We start from the raw sequence: 15,516 nt of genomic DNA, 5'->3' as shown, positions 1-15,516 counted from the left end.
CGACCAGCGCGTCACCACCATTATTTGGGAATGTATGGCCCATCGGGCTAGATATTTGGCAAATCTATGCACGATTTTTGAATACTTGAGCTAATTTCATTTTGTGAATTGATTGAGAATGTAGATACAAGATCATTTTATCTCCACATGCTCAACCGGTGACTTATCCATTTTATCAGAAGAAGCAGTGTCGCTCTCGGCTTTCAGTCCAAGCTCCACATTCTTGCCCAATTTGTGCTGTCGCTGGATCTCGTGAAAGACATCGTCAGCAGTCCTGACAACAGAGTACTGAAACCTATGAATTCCTTCCTTTGGCGGTTGTTCAACCTCGTTTGAAATGAACAGCTTATCAATCTGCTCAAGCGGAATGAGCGCTGTTTCTGGATAAAAGGCCCACGATATAATAGCCTGTACCAGATTCAACACCGCGAAAATGGTGTAGGACTTATAGCCAATATTCTCCAAAGCGGGTGGCGTAATTGCGACAACTAAGAAATTCCCAAGGAAGCATGAGGCTGCGGCCAACGAAGCGCCCTTTGCACGAACTTTCAGAGGTAGAATCTCAGCTGGGTATACCCACGTAGATGCCTGCCAACCCCAGCTAAAGCAGCCCTCAAATAGGAACACGAAGAAAATAGCTGCTATGCTCGCACTGACACCGCCGAGAGCTACGCAAGCTGCTTCGCATGCCATGATGATTCTCATGGCAATTGCCATAAGTATAAACAATCGACGACACCCTACCCGGTCGATTATATACCACTGGATCAGAGAAAGATCATTAGTACATCTCAATAATTGGGGGATTATAGGAAAATAGACTTACCGTGAGAAACGAAGCAAACACATACCACACTTGTAAAAAATAACCAACAAAGAGTGCACGTTCCTCGGACATCCCAAGACTCTCCTTGAAAATTGTAGGTGCATAGTAGGAGATCATATTGATTCCACCCATCTCTTGCATGAATTGAATACCGAGCGATAGGTAGAACCGCTTATCAGTTCCGTCACCACCATCCTTGAACAGAGCAAGCCAGCTACCGTCATCTGCAGGCTCAAGCTCAATCGCTCCCATAATCTCATTCTTTTCTTCGATGATAGAAGGATGACCAATTGGCTTATTTCGTAGCTTCGATAAAACAACCTCCCCTCGAAGGGGAGTTTCTTCATGGAGTATCAGCCACCGGGGCGTCTCTGGAAGCAGATTGTTACTGCCAGGATGTAGACTCCGAAGATGCATTGGAATAAAAGTGGAAAGCGCCACTGGAGATCAGAATGCACGAAATATAGGCCATAGTTTACCCAATAGGCTAGCATAAGTCCGAACAGCAAAGTTGTCAGTTGGCAAGAGACATGCCAACCTCGTTGAGAGGCTAAACAAATCTCACTTTGATAGACCGGAGGCACCGCTGTGATGTAACCAATCCCTGCTCAACGATATCAGATATTGAAACATTTGTATTTATGCAGGAAAACTGACCAAGTCCTGTAAAAGTCCTACCGACCATCATTTGAATACGTTCGTAGCAAGACCCCGTAAGGATGGAGCCAATAATAAGTAAGACGGTTCCAACCATCAATGAGCGCTTGCGCCCAAATCACTCCGCGGTGAATGCAGCCAGTATAGCTCCGAAAACGGCTCCCACGTCATAGAGAGCAGTAATAGTGCTCACCATAATCGTACTAGGGTTACCCATTGCTTTTAGCCAATATGATGAAATGACGACACCTGAATTGAGGCTTTGTTAGCCAATTCTCACCAATAGAAGGAAATATCGAAATTTACCAGACATGACACCTTGATCATATCCAAATAACAGAAAAGCTGAGGCACAAACAGAGGTGATGGTCGAAACCAAGGGTGTGCCCTTGAGCCATGGAAGTCCGAGTTTGTCACTCATAATTGGCAAATTTACTCCCAACCTTGGAAGTCGAGCAGTATTAAGAGCTGGCCAGTGTTTGGGATACTAGTATTTCAAAATATCTAAGTTGTCGTTCAAATTGCAGAGGCCTGTCCGTTGGCTATCTATATTTTTGCAATTCAGCACGGGAGCGCGTGACGCGGCATACCGGCAGTATACTAATCGCGTCAGCCTTTCTTTGAGTCAACCCCATGAAATAAAACGACATATCGACAGTGTGGGGATAGATCCATCCCCCACACCCCGGATTCAAATCGATTTGTGGAGTACCACATGGATAGACGAGGCGGCACTGGATAACGGAGCTGTGCTGCACTCTCTCCGCTGCCGGAGCCTTGCTCGGCTTCAAACTTCCCGTTTCAGTAACTCTTCGCCGAGTATCCACAACCGCTTCACATGCCACTTTCTTTCAGTATGATCAGAGGTCTGAATGTTGCAAGAAAGAGTATTGGGACTCATACCGCAGTCATGGTCGGAGCTCGATTGTCCACGCGTGTGGATATAAAAGAAAGTCAGCCCGCGGGATGAATTGAGGGCTCACAATAAATACCTTCGTGATTCAGATCAGAATGCATGATGTTGAAATTTTAAATTTTAAGACTTTCGAAATGAACCCCATGAAGATCAACATACAGAGCAGTTTTGATACGCTGAAGCTCACGTCCTGGTCGCTCGACGACCTAGTCGCGATAGTTGTACTTGTTATTACGTTCGCACTTTGGTGCAAGAACACATTTTCGAAACCCCTCAATTGATACCATCTGTATTTCATATCTCCACAGCGGGAAGATGGACTTGACAGAAAAATTGACTCCACAAACAGAGCTCCTTCTCGCAATATAAACGACCGCATGAATGAGCTGAAGAAGGATATCATCGTCTTCTGGGGTTCTCAGAGCGGGAAGAGCGAACGTTTAGCCAAGGAGCTTGTGAGAGAATGTTCCACGCGTTTTGGTCTAGCAGCAATGGCTGCTAATGCGGACGAGTTTGACTTCGATCAAATCCGGGACTTTAAAAGGGGAAGAGTTGTTGGTTTTGTTGTCGCGACATATGGTGAAGGTGATCCGACCGACAATGGCTTGGGCTTGCATGACTATCTTCAAGAAACCGATCTCTATCCGAAACAGTCATTTTCGCAGCTGCAGTATTTTTGCTTCGGATTGGGAAGCTCGCAGTACCAATCATACAACCGATTTGTGGACTTTGTTGATGAGAAGCTCGCCTCTACCGAGGCAAGCAGGATTGTACCAGTTGGAAAATTGGATGAAGCTCTTCACTCAAACGATGAATGGCTGACTTGAAAGGAGTCTTTGGTTAAGACGCCTGCAAACAAATTTGGCAAAAATGAGCAGAGTCTCTCTTCTCAAGTGTTAAGACCGGCTGTGTTCATTTTCGAGTCTTCCAGAAAGGAGACAGGGAACAGAGTCGAATCTCATACAGCAGAGGAAGGATCTACCAAACGAAAACCCAATCAACAACCGCAAATTGTTCAAATTACAAATACATATCAATCGAATCACAGTAATCGAAATACTGAGCCAAAAACTTCCTCGCAAGAATATTTACATGTCGAGGTTAACGCCAAAACTACGAACGGAGCTCTGAAATATAAGACTGGTGACCACCTCGCCATATGGCCTATAAATCCAGATCATGAAGTGGATCAAATGGCCGATGTGCTTCACTGGAATACAGAAACCTTGAATAAGGTCATCGACCTAAAGATTACGAAGGATATTGACGACGCCGATACAAAAATTCCAGTCAAGACTCCCACCACTCGCCTTGTTATATTGAGATACCAAATCGATATATGTGGCCAGATATCTGCTGAGCTTGCACAATTGTTGATCAGGTACTGCCCGACTGTAGAGGGAAAGGCTTTCCTGAAGAATAAGCTTGAAAAACAGGAGAATTGGGATGCGATTATGAAGCAACATGTAACCTGTGCAAAACTCATGCAACTAGCAGAACCAAAAGAACGGTGGCCTGGGGATCTCTTTTCCGAATTCATTCAGATATTGCCCAAGCTGCGCCCGCGCTATTTCTCCATTGCGTCTTCTCATATGGTGGATCCGGAATCTATTGCTTTGACTGTTGGCGTTGTTGAAACTCAGCTATCGCAGAACGACAACTTCTTTGGTCTCACTACAGGATATCTGCGTGCATTGGGTGATAAATCCATAATTGATAGCAACAACGAATCTGAATTCTCAGATGCCTCCGCGGTGGCGCGCCCTCACTACAACCTAGCCGGACCTCGCTCGATCCTTAACGGTCGCAGAATATTTGCCCACGTTCGACACTCTGCGTTCAACCTTCCTAATGTCCCAACATTGCCAATTGTCATGTTTGCCGCTGGAAGTGGAATTGCACCCTTTCGTGCGTTTGTTCAGGAGCGTTTGGGTTTAAAGAAGAAGGGAAAGGAAATAGGTCCGATGACCCTTTTCTTTGGATGTCGATCAAGGGATGACCTCCTTTATGGTGATTTGTGGGAGGATGCAGTCAGCTTGGGAGTTTTGAAAACGCACTTTGCACTATCCACGCATTTGGTAGATGGTAAGTAAGTTTATATCCAGGATTTTATGATGAAAGGAAACAGAACTGGTGTCGTCAATCTGATTCTGAAGCAACAAGGTATTGTTTATATCTGCGGAAGCCCAAATATGGCTCGGGGCGTAAACGGGGTCTTGGATCACATGTTAAATGGTGAAAGTTCGGCATCTGAGTTGAAGAAGGAAGGAAGACTACATGAGGACGTGTGGGTATCATGACATCTAGTACTACCAAATAGAAAATTGTACATGCTCATTAAAAAAACTCCCTCAGGCTAGATTGTGATAACAATAGGTAATATTCATCTGAGCCTCTGAATCTCTCACCTCGAGGAACTCGGGGTACCGGTAACTAAGCCTCCATATGCCTGTTCTAAAATATCTAGACAAGTCTTGCTAGGCCATGCATGTACATCGTGTAACATGTTCATATATTGTAATACCCTTGAACGTTCTTCCTGGCCGGTAAAGTACTGACCAGCCAAAGTAACAAGATGGGAACCATTGATGCGCGTACCGAAATTTTTATTTGAGAAGGCAATGGCACATATCAATCGAGCATGGCTCAAAACATTGGCGTTTATGTATTTGTTGTTAACGAAATGATGTCACAGAATGCCGGTTGAATTGGGCTGTTGGTAACAAGTAATATTTTGCATGCATGGTAAAATTGAAGTCCAACAACATGCCAGGGAGATAGTAGCTTGATTACAGGAAATGAATCATTGTTGGATTGTTGTAGAATATAGGATTTGAAGCCGTCAGGAATCGATTCCTTCCAACTGTCAATGAGAGCCTCGAGTTCCTCTCGAGGAGGAACACCAGAAATATTGTATCCATAGCAAAAGTTGATTGTTTGTAGAAGAAGCCAAGTCGCGCGATTAGCCCAGTCCGCATCAGAAGAAGGCATACTTGTGTCAAGTGGCCAAGTAGATGGCTGCATTCGGGTGCAGCACTTGTTCAGAATGGCCATACGAATATCCGCCCGGATATAAGCATAGAAGGTGACCTCAAGCAAACCACCCTGAGCCGTTGATGACTTTTTAGGTGGTCCATATGAAATGAAGCAGTTTGGTACAAGGTGATATTGTCGGTCAACATATTCTTCCCATTGCTCGGACATGCGCAGAGTTCCTATTGCAGCAAAGACAATCTCGTTTTGGTTATTGAACTCAACATTCCCTAATATAGGGATGAGCAGCTGGACAGCTTCATGCTGATACAACTCTTCTGCATCTTTCAGGTCTGTTCGATCGTTGCTGGTGAGCCTTAAAATATGTGCTGCGCAAGCCATTATTGAATTGAATAACACATTACATCGCAATGCGAGACTGGATCGCGCTCATCAGACTGGTACTTCATATTGAAGGTCACTCCTACTTATAGAGGAAGAATGTACGTGAAATGCCTTTCTGGGCTAGTGGAATCGAGCTACTTGCAATTAGTGATTTGCCAAGTCAATATTAGCATGGACGAAATTTTTACCCAGGGGCCTATCTCCTCAACATCAAACTCCATACATTCCGCCTCTAAGGTTGTTAGTTGGAGCGATGGGTCTCTATCCCAAACAATAGGCGCAGGGGTATTCACTTCGTGAGGACTGAAGCCCGGATCAGCGGGCGAAATGTCGAATTTTCCTTGGTTATTTCCATATATGTGGCTCTTCTCACTGTTTGCACTGTCAAAGGGAGTGTCATTAAGTACCGGATAGCTTAATCCGGCGTTTTGAAGCACCGCGTGACTTTCTGTGTCCAAGGGACTTGTGGCATGCGTGCTGTGAATCTCACATTCCTCAGGTGTGCTGGTACTAACATCGGACCCGAAATGGGTACCAATTGGTGAGGGAGAGCACTGATCATATGTAGTGCTCTCCGATAACTCGGCTCGTCCAAGTAATGAGAGACGACTATGTCGAAATGAGATTGCTGTTTTTGATGGTCGTTCGCATGAGCATTGTCGGCCACCCCGGACGCATCGCTGACAAGAGACTAGGCCTCCATCACCTAAAATGGATTAGCAACTGAACTATTTCTCTGACATGATCGGAGCCTGGCGTACACTTCACCTTGCGTGCCCTGCACGTTTGACTGCATGTCGTTTAGCCTCTGTTCAAAAAGCCCAAAATGCAACTAACCAAGTGGGCTTTTTGGACGATGCGATCGTCATTATTCGAGTGGTGATACCTATTATCTACCGCAGGCAAGCAAAGAGAGGCGAGGCCAGCAATCTTTCTCCGAGCTCCGGAGATATTGCGGGGGTTTATTGTTCGGCAAGCGACTTCTATCCTGAGTCAAAATGTGGTGGAGACGCGGTGATGCGAGGTATTCGGCCATTGTGGGGATTGCATTCCCAAAGAGGATGTTCGGTGCCGAGAGTCCCATTCGGGAAATATTGATGCCGAGGTGGCTTGCTTGTCAGACAGCTTACTTGCGACTCGTCTTCCAAGTGACCTTGATAAATACGGTCGCATCTATAGTCCAGAGACCATCCCTCATGAAGCGAGTTCGATCCCATTTCAACGTATACCATCTGGTCGCTCGAAGCAGCTGAGGACATGTTCGGCTTTCTGCTTGCCCAGTGTGGCCTCATTGTGGCCTTCTTCATATTTATGCTGTGCCCAACATTTACATATTTTCAAGATTCGAAGAGACTAAGAAGATTCCCATCTGTTTCAATAGCAGGTTTCACAAATTCCTGGGGTGTTCTTCATCAATATCGTTATACTCGAACATCTGCGATACATAAAGCACATCAGCAATACGGCAATGTGGTTCGTATCGGACCTACTCATGTGAGCTTTTCTACAGTCCAGGCGATCAAGGATATGTACGGTCACGGCACAAAAGCCACGAAAGACCACTTTTACCTTGCTCTTGAATCGACTCATCTCAATGTCTCGGACTCTCAGGATAGGACGGTCCATAGCACAAAGCGTCGGCGATTTGCTCAAGCCCTCGCTCAGAAAAGTATCGTGTATTTGGAGGGAAAGATGCGACCGCATTTGCAGGCCATGATTGCGTATATCGACAACCATCGCAAGTCTCCAAGTTCGTCCAGCCCGATTGATATGAAATTCGTCATTTTGGCGACTCTTTACGACTTGAGTAGCGTTGTCATGTTCAGCGAAAATCCTAAGTTCCTGGAGAGAAACACGCTCGTCTACGCAGCTGAAACGATCATGGGGGATACTTACGAGGCTGATCTCTATCAAGCGTTCTTCCGCGGGGGCCATGTCTCTTCGACTGTTGGCTGGGCGCCCAAATCCGTCAAGTTGATGAGGGCTCTATCATGGTGGAATCAAGATTGAAAAAGAGGTGGCGAGGGACGCGACATCACAATACGCTTCCTCCGAAATCGGATCAAAATGGACACTGTTCTAATCAAAGACGGTAAGCCACCAATGGAAGATTTGATGACTACACTGCTATGGAATAAAGAAAAGTCACCGCTGTGTCTAGAATTTGGCGAGCTCATCACTGAAGCAATGAACATGTTCAGTGTCGCTGGAGAAAACACTGAGATCGGAGCTACGAATGTCATATATTTAATAGCGCGCCATCCCAGGGCCACCAGAAAATTGTGCCTGGAGCTGAACGCGGCTTTGGGTAATGATAAAGGAACCTTGCCGACGTATGATGCCATCAAAGACATGCCATATCTTCGAGCGTGCATTGATGAGGGATTGAGGCTCCGACCTTCGATCGAACTCGGATTGCCACGTATTGTCTCTAAGGGTGGTATGCATATTTCAGGGGAATTGTTGGAAGAAGGAACCACTATCTCCGCATCCACCCGCACCATTCATCGCGATAGCACAATATTTGGCAACAACCCGGACGAGTTTTTGCCCGATCGTTGGCTTCGTTCGAATAGCAAGGACATGCAGCGGGGAAACCTTGAATTCTCGCAAGGGGGTCGAGCTTGTGTTGGACGAAATATTGCTTTATTTGAAATGCAACTCATCATTGCAACCCTGTTTTGGAAATATAATCTTACACTCCCATCACCAGACTGGGAGCTCGGGATAAAAGAAGGATTCAGTGCACATACCTTGGCCCTACCGATGAACCTTCAGCCACGCTCCTAGTCCAGGATAGGCTTGCTCGTGTTACTGCCAACGCCTCACTTCAAATTTAATAAGGATTGGTAATGACCATAAATTTGAAATTGAACTCTCTATATTCGACCGTTGCAATGAATCTTATCAGCCATTCTATATAGTCTAAATTCCATGCGTGTACATTGAAGATGGTCTGCGAATGACACCAAATCGGTGTATCATTCCCCTTATCAAGACCAGACTTCGAAAATTAATTGGGGGATATAGTATATGATCCGAGTCCCATTAATAGACAACTTCCGCATTCTTCTGTCTCCACTTGCCACCATAAGCTTGGAGTACGATAGTCGGGATCACACTGACAGCCACGATCATGCCGCAAACAACGCCTGCGCTGGCAGCCACACCAACGCTGTCAAATAATGAGGTAAACCTAAACAGAGTATTAGTCGAGCTCAGCTTCGAGGAAAGTTGAGACAGTCTTACCAGAACGGACCAAGGAAGCCCCAAATCTGTCGAACAAAAGTTATAAAAACGCCTACGCTGGCGGCTTCATGAGAATGGCAATCAATGGCATAAGTGACCATTACTGTTGTGACCAATTGACTTCCCGCACCAGCAATTCCTGTTCCAATTATAGGTGAGACTGTCCAAGTTCCTGCAGGAGCCTCCTGCGTACAAACAAGGAAGATGATCAATCCCACACATGTAAGAGCAAATCCGAAGTAGCTTAACCAAAGCCGGAATTCGGGTTCTGCTACTCCATGCACTCGCTTTCCTCGCATTCTCATCCAGTAATCTGATAGGTTTCCGCCCATTTGCTCGCCAATAACAGATCCAATGATCATACCAAGAAACTGCATGCCAACCTGTTCCGCATTGAGGTCGAACTTTGTCTGTAGAAGAGCTGGGATCTCGACAGTTGTCATGATATTGCTGAAAAGGAAGACCATGGCGTAGGCACAGGTAGGTATTATGACGGATGGTTGGGTGAACAGGGTCAATGGCTTGACAAACTCATACCATGTGAAAGGCATAGGGTCAATGCGACGGATCGAAATGTATTCTCTCCTGAAAGTTGATTCGTCCCGCCATTCACCACTGTTCACGTAGCGAGTTTCGGGTCCAAAGAATAGGTAGAGGATAAACTGAACACCGTTAATCTGTGAAAGTAGCAAATGAAGTTAGCACAAAATCTTGCAAATGGTAGGAAGCTTGCTCACAATGGCTAAAACCCAATATATCCACTCATAGCCAACCCGATAAGTAACAAAGCCAAAGATGAAGGGCCCAAGAGGAACTCCCAGGGTAATCATCACGGTCCAAATACCCATATACCGAGCGCGATCCTTCTTAAAGGTTGTCTCCATCACCACAGCACTCCCAATAGCAGAAGCCGGGGCAATAAAGAACGCCGCAAGAGCTCTACACGCAGCGGTCGCACCATAAGTAGTACTTTTCGCGCACCCAATATTGCATACAAGGCTGCAGAGCAAGGAGATAAGAAATATAGGACGACGACCAAAGCGATGGGATAGAGGCTTCCAGAAAAGCGGTGCCCCACCCAAGACCGCAATTTGTAGCGAAGTCAAATAACTTGCCGATTGATTGGAAACATCGTACATCTCTGAAATATTCGAATATGCGGGGATGATACCGGCTGCTGCAAAGGTTCCCATGCATGCATGGAAGGCGACTAAGATAAGGTTCGTCATTTTCTGTGTGGGTTGAATAAATTCGGTCGGGGATCAGTAAAAGCATTTCTTTTCCACGGAAACGGCGTTCTCTGCCAGGATTTGCGAGGACTAACCTTCCATTTTGGCCAATTGTAGGGATCCGCAGGGTCCATTGCAGGTATGGGATCGAGATCCAACGTGCCATGTTGCTCCATCAAATAATCACGGTGTGGTTTGGATAATTGTGCTCTATCTGCAGCAGAATCGCCCTTGTCGGACGCGTCCGCTGCCCTCTCCACATACTCCATATCATGTTTTGCATATGCATCGTCGATATCATTATGCGCAGCTGATGATTGCTGCATCTCCATAGAAATTGCCATGGGCGATGTGGTTTTGTGATTAACTCGGGTTGTGGGTTGGAATTGTTGTCCCTAGTAGACTCGGAGACTGGAGAAGGGAATATTGGCAGAAGGGTTTTTGCCCCAGAAGCCTGGAGTACCCCGGTGTACCTCATGGGGTATCTCCGTCAGCTCCACACCCGAGGCCATTAGTCCGTAAAGCCGTGGAGACAGCATAAATCCTAAGTGAAGTTCTTGGCATGCGCTGTGCCTGTCAAGTCTGTAGGGGAGGAGCTATATATTTTTCCCTTGCCACTGATACCCGTTTTCCTTTGGCCAATTATAATATCCCAATCAAGCACAGAGGCTTGGCCAGACCCAACTTCCAGGTCTATTCAGGGGGACCTTGGTGGGGGGAAAGATCCATCCTGGTGCGCAACTGGTTCGTACGGGTAAGTGTTTTGCAGGTGGGGTGTGGGGAGCCAATCTGGACTTTGCAATTGAAAACCCCTTAGTATGGAGACAATATCGTTTAACTAGACAAAGAATAAAATCATTTGCCAAATATGAGCTAGCTATGAGAAAAAGTAAAGAGGTTAATGATCCATGACTTGATTATAGAGAGCGCAACAATCTTACAAGACGCCAAGACGCCACAACTTGAGGCTCTTTTAGCTACGCGGGCCGAAAACCTTGAGCGTGGCACGCCGACCGTGGCGCTTAAAATAACCCGAAGATGCCATATATTCAAGGATGAACAATAGTTCGAGCTGGCCTTTTCTGGTGGCGGTGCACCTAATTGCTAAAGATCTATACGCGCTGCATGGTCTAACATAGTAAAAAGCACCCCTTGCCTTCGTTTTCTACTTTGATATCAGAAAGTTCGACCCAAACATCACCAATAACCTGGTAATCATTCCCGCTGGGTCGGAGTAATATCGGCCACGTATCGTATCCTGACAACTCGCAAATACAGTCTCCCAGCCGGGCATCCTTGGGGACCCAAGCACAACGTGGGGCTATGGGCGAGTCTGTCTGTTTCCGCAAACTCACACCCTTGCTCCATTCCAAGGAGCAATGAGCTCGACCAAATGTAAGCCTACTTTCATAATCCAAATCTGCCGTTTTATTTGGGTCAATATCTTCTGTGTAAACAACATATACATGTAGTCGCGAAACGCCTCGGACCGTGACTTTAAGAGGAAGAGGAGACTTCTCCGAGCAATTGTCGGATTCACAAAACTCTTTATAATTTGGATTTGTTCTACTGCCTCCTCTCGATCTTCTTTGCGTCGGAGATTTTGAAATGTATCCCGGGAAATATTGGGTTTTTGTATTTTTTGAGCGAATCCTAGGATGACACCGGTGGTCTGCAAAAGTATCCGATCACTGTCATAAACAACATAGATTCCTGCGCAGCGTAGGCCAATCTCAGGCGAATTTCCGAATGTCGTAGGAACCCTATATAAGGTTCCAATAAATAGACACCAAGAGGGTAATTTCGCCTACCATTCTGCCTAGTCGGGATTTGCCGCGATCATATTGTGAGAATATACAAACTTTGAATCTCCTTAATCAATCGAGCGAAGATTCGCGGAATGATTATTTGTTTGTCAGTAGTATGATCAATTTCGATATTGTCTCGTAAATTCTCCCCGAACAGATGTTTGACATATATATCTATATTAATCAAGAAAGCGGGGAAATTATAAACGCTTAGGGTCTGTATAGCATGAATCAAGCATTAGCATTCGGTTTGGAATTTCGCAGTCTGCGAAATAAGACCAGCTCGCAGAATCCTGAGCGTCAAAATAAATCTCTAATCCGGAGGCAGTATTGTGGGCACCTTCTAAAAAGCTAGGAAGTGGCACTTCCGCGCCACATCGCAGGCCACATCGCAGCTGCGTAGCATCAGGTCGAGGGAGTATTTCTGGATAAACCCACGCGCGATTCCAATGGTCTCGAGAGATTACATCAGCTAGGCATTCTTGAACATTCAATTCAAAGAATTGGCAAAGCGGAAACTTGTCCCAACTCAGCAATTTTGAACCTCTATTTTTGCCTAACCAAGCTACAACAGTTTCAGCGTGATCGTAAACCGAGTACATGGCATCTATCCAGTGTTATAATCGTCATTTAGTTTTCTGGTTGAGGTAAGAGCATGGTGCAAATTTTCTGACACTTGAAACCTTTGCGAATCGAAAATGATGGTTTTTTGCTGCTGCTCCTCGCCATAGCAGTATGTTAGTGCATGATAAGGCTTTGGATTTGAAAGCATAGTGCTTTCGAGAGAACATCTAATCACGCTGCCTAGGCTGCCACTGTATATTCTCAGCAGGCAAATTTCGTCGTCGCGAAGAAGCATCGTGCTATATCTGAAGCTCACCTCTTCTACCCCTTCTATAAGTGCATATTCTAGACGGGGGGATTCCGTATGGGCGAGCGAGATACTATTTTTCTTTTTTCTCGACTCTCTAAGTCGCTGACGAAATGGTCTGCTTACCATGATAGCAAATTCGTATACCAGAATGAAAGATGGATTAAAAAAAGTGATCAATTTGACATGAAAATTGGGAGAAATTATTATCTAGGTCTGAGAGGAACTGCTCCCCGTATAAAAGTAGGAAATGATGGTTGCACGGCCATTAATTATCTGACTTACGACGCGTTGTCAGGCAGCCATTGGAGCCACGATCGCGGCGGTATTTTTATTACCAGAAGTGGATTGCGGACTTCGGAGCAGGATTTGGCATCAGTATAATGCGTGATATTTCGTCTTTTCAATCCCGTATCATATGTTAGTGGACTCTGAGTATCAGCGCCTTGCCATTGAGGCTCAAGTAATGGAAACAAAATTCTTAGACATGAAGGTGGATTCACTGTTAGCCGAACGGTAGAAGGAAATAAAGTTAAAATGTTAGATGGCATGGATGGCATGGATGGGTCGTCCAATCTCGCTGCCTCGAAGAAAATGGGGATACAAACGAGCATGGAGGTTTGTTCTCAATTGAAGGCACCGCAGAAACTTTCCCCTCCGACATGACGTCCCACGCCTTTAACATCTTCTGGTCGATATTTGCTGCTTGGCTAGGGTGGTTTAACTGAGAATGTTTTGCACTTCGGCTATCCTATCAATGTTTGCTAGGGTGTTAGAAGACCCTGCGCCGATCGACGACTCATGGCAGAACTTCTACTTGCCATGTCTCCTCCACCGTCTTTCAGCATTGTATCCAGCTCTGTGATAGGGGTGCTATAGCTGTTTCAGATGAGTGTGAGTATTATATTATAGAAACTTCAGCGAGGCTTGCAATGCATTAGAGGACTAAGTCGAGATTAGTGTAAGGGGCTTGGATTCGAGCAATGGCGACGAGTGGGCCCTTAGTGAGGGTTGGTATGAGGAGAACACGACATGAGTCGTTGTCGACAAGGAATTTGGGTGGGACGAAGACAGCGAAAGCGAAAGTGAAATCTGAGTCGTACAAACGATCATATGACTCGGAAAGTCAATACCTCGTTCATGAAGCCCATGCATCCGAGCTTTGTCTGTGCTTCAATACCGCGTGATCTTGAAAGAAACGCTGTCAGTTAATATTAGTGAAAGTATCACGGGAGCACGTGCTGAGATTTAAAATTTCGACAGCCGAGCTACCTATTATTAGTTCAGATAGTTTGGGGCACTAGTGGCGCGATTTAATGACTCGATCAAATTTTCTTTTCTCAACATCATCTTGTGGGGCGGTGCTCGGGGAGAACGTCTTTTCTCAAAATGGGTCTCGCCATCGATGAAAACCTTGACAGAATTTGAGGTGATTGTCCTGAAATGAATAAACTCGGCCTTCGGCAATGGCATCATGACTGAGAGCGCCACACGTCGAGTGGGTTATGTGTCGCAAAAAGCAACATGATCACCGCCATCGCCCCCGCCACAAAGCGCGCCCCACACGGCTAGGCAAGGCCTGGAAGGGAGTATTGTACAGCATGTCACAACTTGTTAGGCATCACATCTTAACCAGGATGATGAAATGCGTGGTAGAATCTCTGTAATTTTCCAGGCGCAACACAAAGATTTCTTTGACACGTCGTCGGCCGATCTAGAAACGGACTGAGCGGAAGGAATTGCGCCATTTAAACTAATTACCAAAGTAGATTCTCATATAGTAATGGAAATGCAAAAAGAAAAAAAAAAGGATACAAGCGCACATGAATGTTCCAATGAACACTGGCCACCCGCCACATGCATTAATCCGTTCAAGCATCAATATTGTTTCGGACTGGAATGTGTTGCTCTGGGGAATAGCAGTTCAGGGGGGCAATGCTACATCCACCACGGTTTTGGCTATAACCACCACAAACCGCTTATGTAATACTTTGATCACATTTCTAATCACGTGCAACTTCTACAGTATGAACCTCGTCAAAATCAAAGATACATATAGTAACTATAGCAACATACAGCAAAATAAAGCTTGTTTTCCATATATAAACTAATATTTTATCCTATTTTTCTAAGCTCTTTGCTATCTGTCCTATTTTACCTATTTTACCTACTTTTTTCCAAGCTTTTTACTATGTTAACGGAGTCTGTATTTACCGATCAAGATCAGCCAATCAGCTGCCGTTATACGAGCCGGAAAATATTTGTCAGCCGCAGCCACATCCACGGCCGCGATGGGTTCAAAAAAGCCGAAAAAGGCAAGCAAATATTCGGAATGTGGTCTTATTGGACATACTATGAACAAATAGAGGGTTTAGTCTTATAATGTGGTGGTGTTTTGGTTAAAATTATTATTATCTATATGTATCTTTGATTTTGATGAGGTTCATGGAAGTTGCACATAACGTGATCAAAGTATTACATAAGCGGTTTGTGGTGGTTATAGCCAAAACCGTGGTGGATGTAGCATTGCCCAGTTCAGGGGAACGAATGACCAAATTTCGTCTAAATCCTCGGCCCGGAAT

At 45.4% G+C, this 15,516-nt stretch overlaps 9 protein-coding genes across 9 annotated transcripts; 4 read left to right on the top strand and 5 right to left on the bottom strand.

Moving 5' to 3' along the window:
- Positions 1-132: 132 nt before the first annotated feature.
- N7478_011990 (uncharacterized protein) lies at positions 133-1,243 on the bottom strand (the record flags this gene model as incomplete). Its single annotated transcript, XM_056928204.1, has 2 exons — positions 133-762; positions 827-1,243. 2 exons carry the CDS (start codon positions 1,241-1,243, stop codon positions 133-135), a joined length of 1,047 nt encoding a protein of 348 aa, XP_056773931.1.
- Positions 1,244-1,601: 358 nt separating this feature from the next.
- N7478_011989 (uncharacterized protein) lies at positions 1,602-1,904 on the bottom strand (the record flags this gene model as incomplete). The annotated part of the gene is made up of 2 exons (XM_056928203.1): positions 1,602-1,732; positions 1,790-1,904. 2 exons carry the CDS (start codon positions 1,902-1,904, stop codon positions 1,602-1,604), a joined length of 246 nt encoding a protein of 81 aa, XP_056773930.1.
- Positions 1,905-2,776: 872 nt separating this feature from the next.
- N7478_011988 (flavodoxin family protein) lies at positions 2,777-3,226 on the top strand (the record flags this gene model as incomplete). Its single annotated transcript, XM_056928202.1, has 1 exon — positions 2,777-3,226. The coding sequence occupies one exon, from the start codon at positions 2,777-2,779 to the stop codon at positions 3,224-3,226; it is 450 nt and encodes a 149-aa protein (XP_056773929.1).
- A 366-nt stretch (positions 3,227-3,592) lies between these two features.
- N7478_011987 (uncharacterized protein) lies at positions 3,593-4,492 on the top strand (the record flags this gene model as incomplete). The annotated part of the gene is made up of 1 exon (XM_056928201.1): positions 3,593-4,492. One exon carries the CDS (start codon positions 3,593-3,595, stop codon positions 4,490-4,492), a length of 900 nt encoding a protein of 299 aa, XP_056773928.1.
- Positions 4,493-5,060: 568 nt separating this feature from the next.
- Positions 5,061-5,774, bottom strand: N7478_011986 (uncharacterized protein; the record flags this gene model as incomplete). Its single annotated transcript, XM_056928200.1, has 1 exon — positions 5,061-5,774. One exon carries the CDS (start codon positions 5,772-5,774, stop codon positions 5,061-5,063), a length of 714 nt encoding a protein of 237 aa, XP_056773927.1.
- A 76-nt stretch (positions 5,775-5,850) lies between these two features.
- Positions 5,851-6,573, bottom strand: N7478_011985 (uncharacterized protein; the record flags this gene model as incomplete). Its single annotated transcript, XM_056928199.1, has 3 exons — positions 5,851-5,856; positions 5,966-6,386; positions 6,539-6,573. The coding sequence occupies 3 exons, from the start codon at positions 6,571-6,573 to the stop codon at positions 5,851-5,853; spliced, it is 462 nt and encodes a 153-aa protein (XP_056773926.1).
- A 461-nt stretch (positions 6,574-7,034) lies between these two features.
- N7478_011984 (uncharacterized protein) lies at positions 7,035-7,787 on the top strand (the record flags this gene model as incomplete). Its single annotated transcript, XM_056928198.1, has 1 exon — positions 7,035-7,787. One exon carries the CDS (start codon positions 7,035-7,037, stop codon positions 7,785-7,787), a length of 753 nt encoding a protein of 250 aa, XP_056773925.1.
- A 57-nt stretch (positions 7,788-7,844) lies between these two features.
- N7478_011983 (cytochrome P450) lies at positions 7,845-8,567 on the top strand (the record flags this gene model as incomplete). Its single annotated transcript, XM_056928197.1, has 1 exon — positions 7,845-8,567. The coding sequence occupies one exon, from the start codon at positions 7,845-7,847 to the stop codon at positions 8,565-8,567; it is 723 nt and encodes a 240-aa protein (XP_056773924.1).
- Positions 8,568-8,825: 258 nt separating this feature from the next.
- N7478_011982 (uncharacterized protein) lies at positions 8,826-10,599 on the bottom strand (the record flags this gene model as incomplete). Its single annotated transcript, XM_056928196.1, has 4 exons — positions 8,826-8,973; positions 9,027-9,703; positions 9,764-10,258; positions 10,351-10,599. The coding sequence occupies 4 exons, from the start codon at positions 10,597-10,599 to the stop codon at positions 8,826-8,828; spliced, it is 1,569 nt and encodes a 522-aa protein (XP_056773923.1).
- Positions 10,600-15,516: the final 4,917 nt, after the last annotated feature.

Source organism: Penicillium angulare, assembly GCF_028827245.1.
Source record: "Penicillium angulare strain IBT 27051 chromosome Unknown utg000009l_segment0_segment0, whole genome shotgun sequence".
Classification (NCBI taxonomy): domain Eukaryota; kingdom Fungi; phylum Ascomycota; class Eurotiomycetes; order Eurotiales; family Aspergillaceae; genus Penicillium; species Penicillium angulare.
This window is presented reverse-complemented; position numbering and strand designations above follow the sequence as displayed.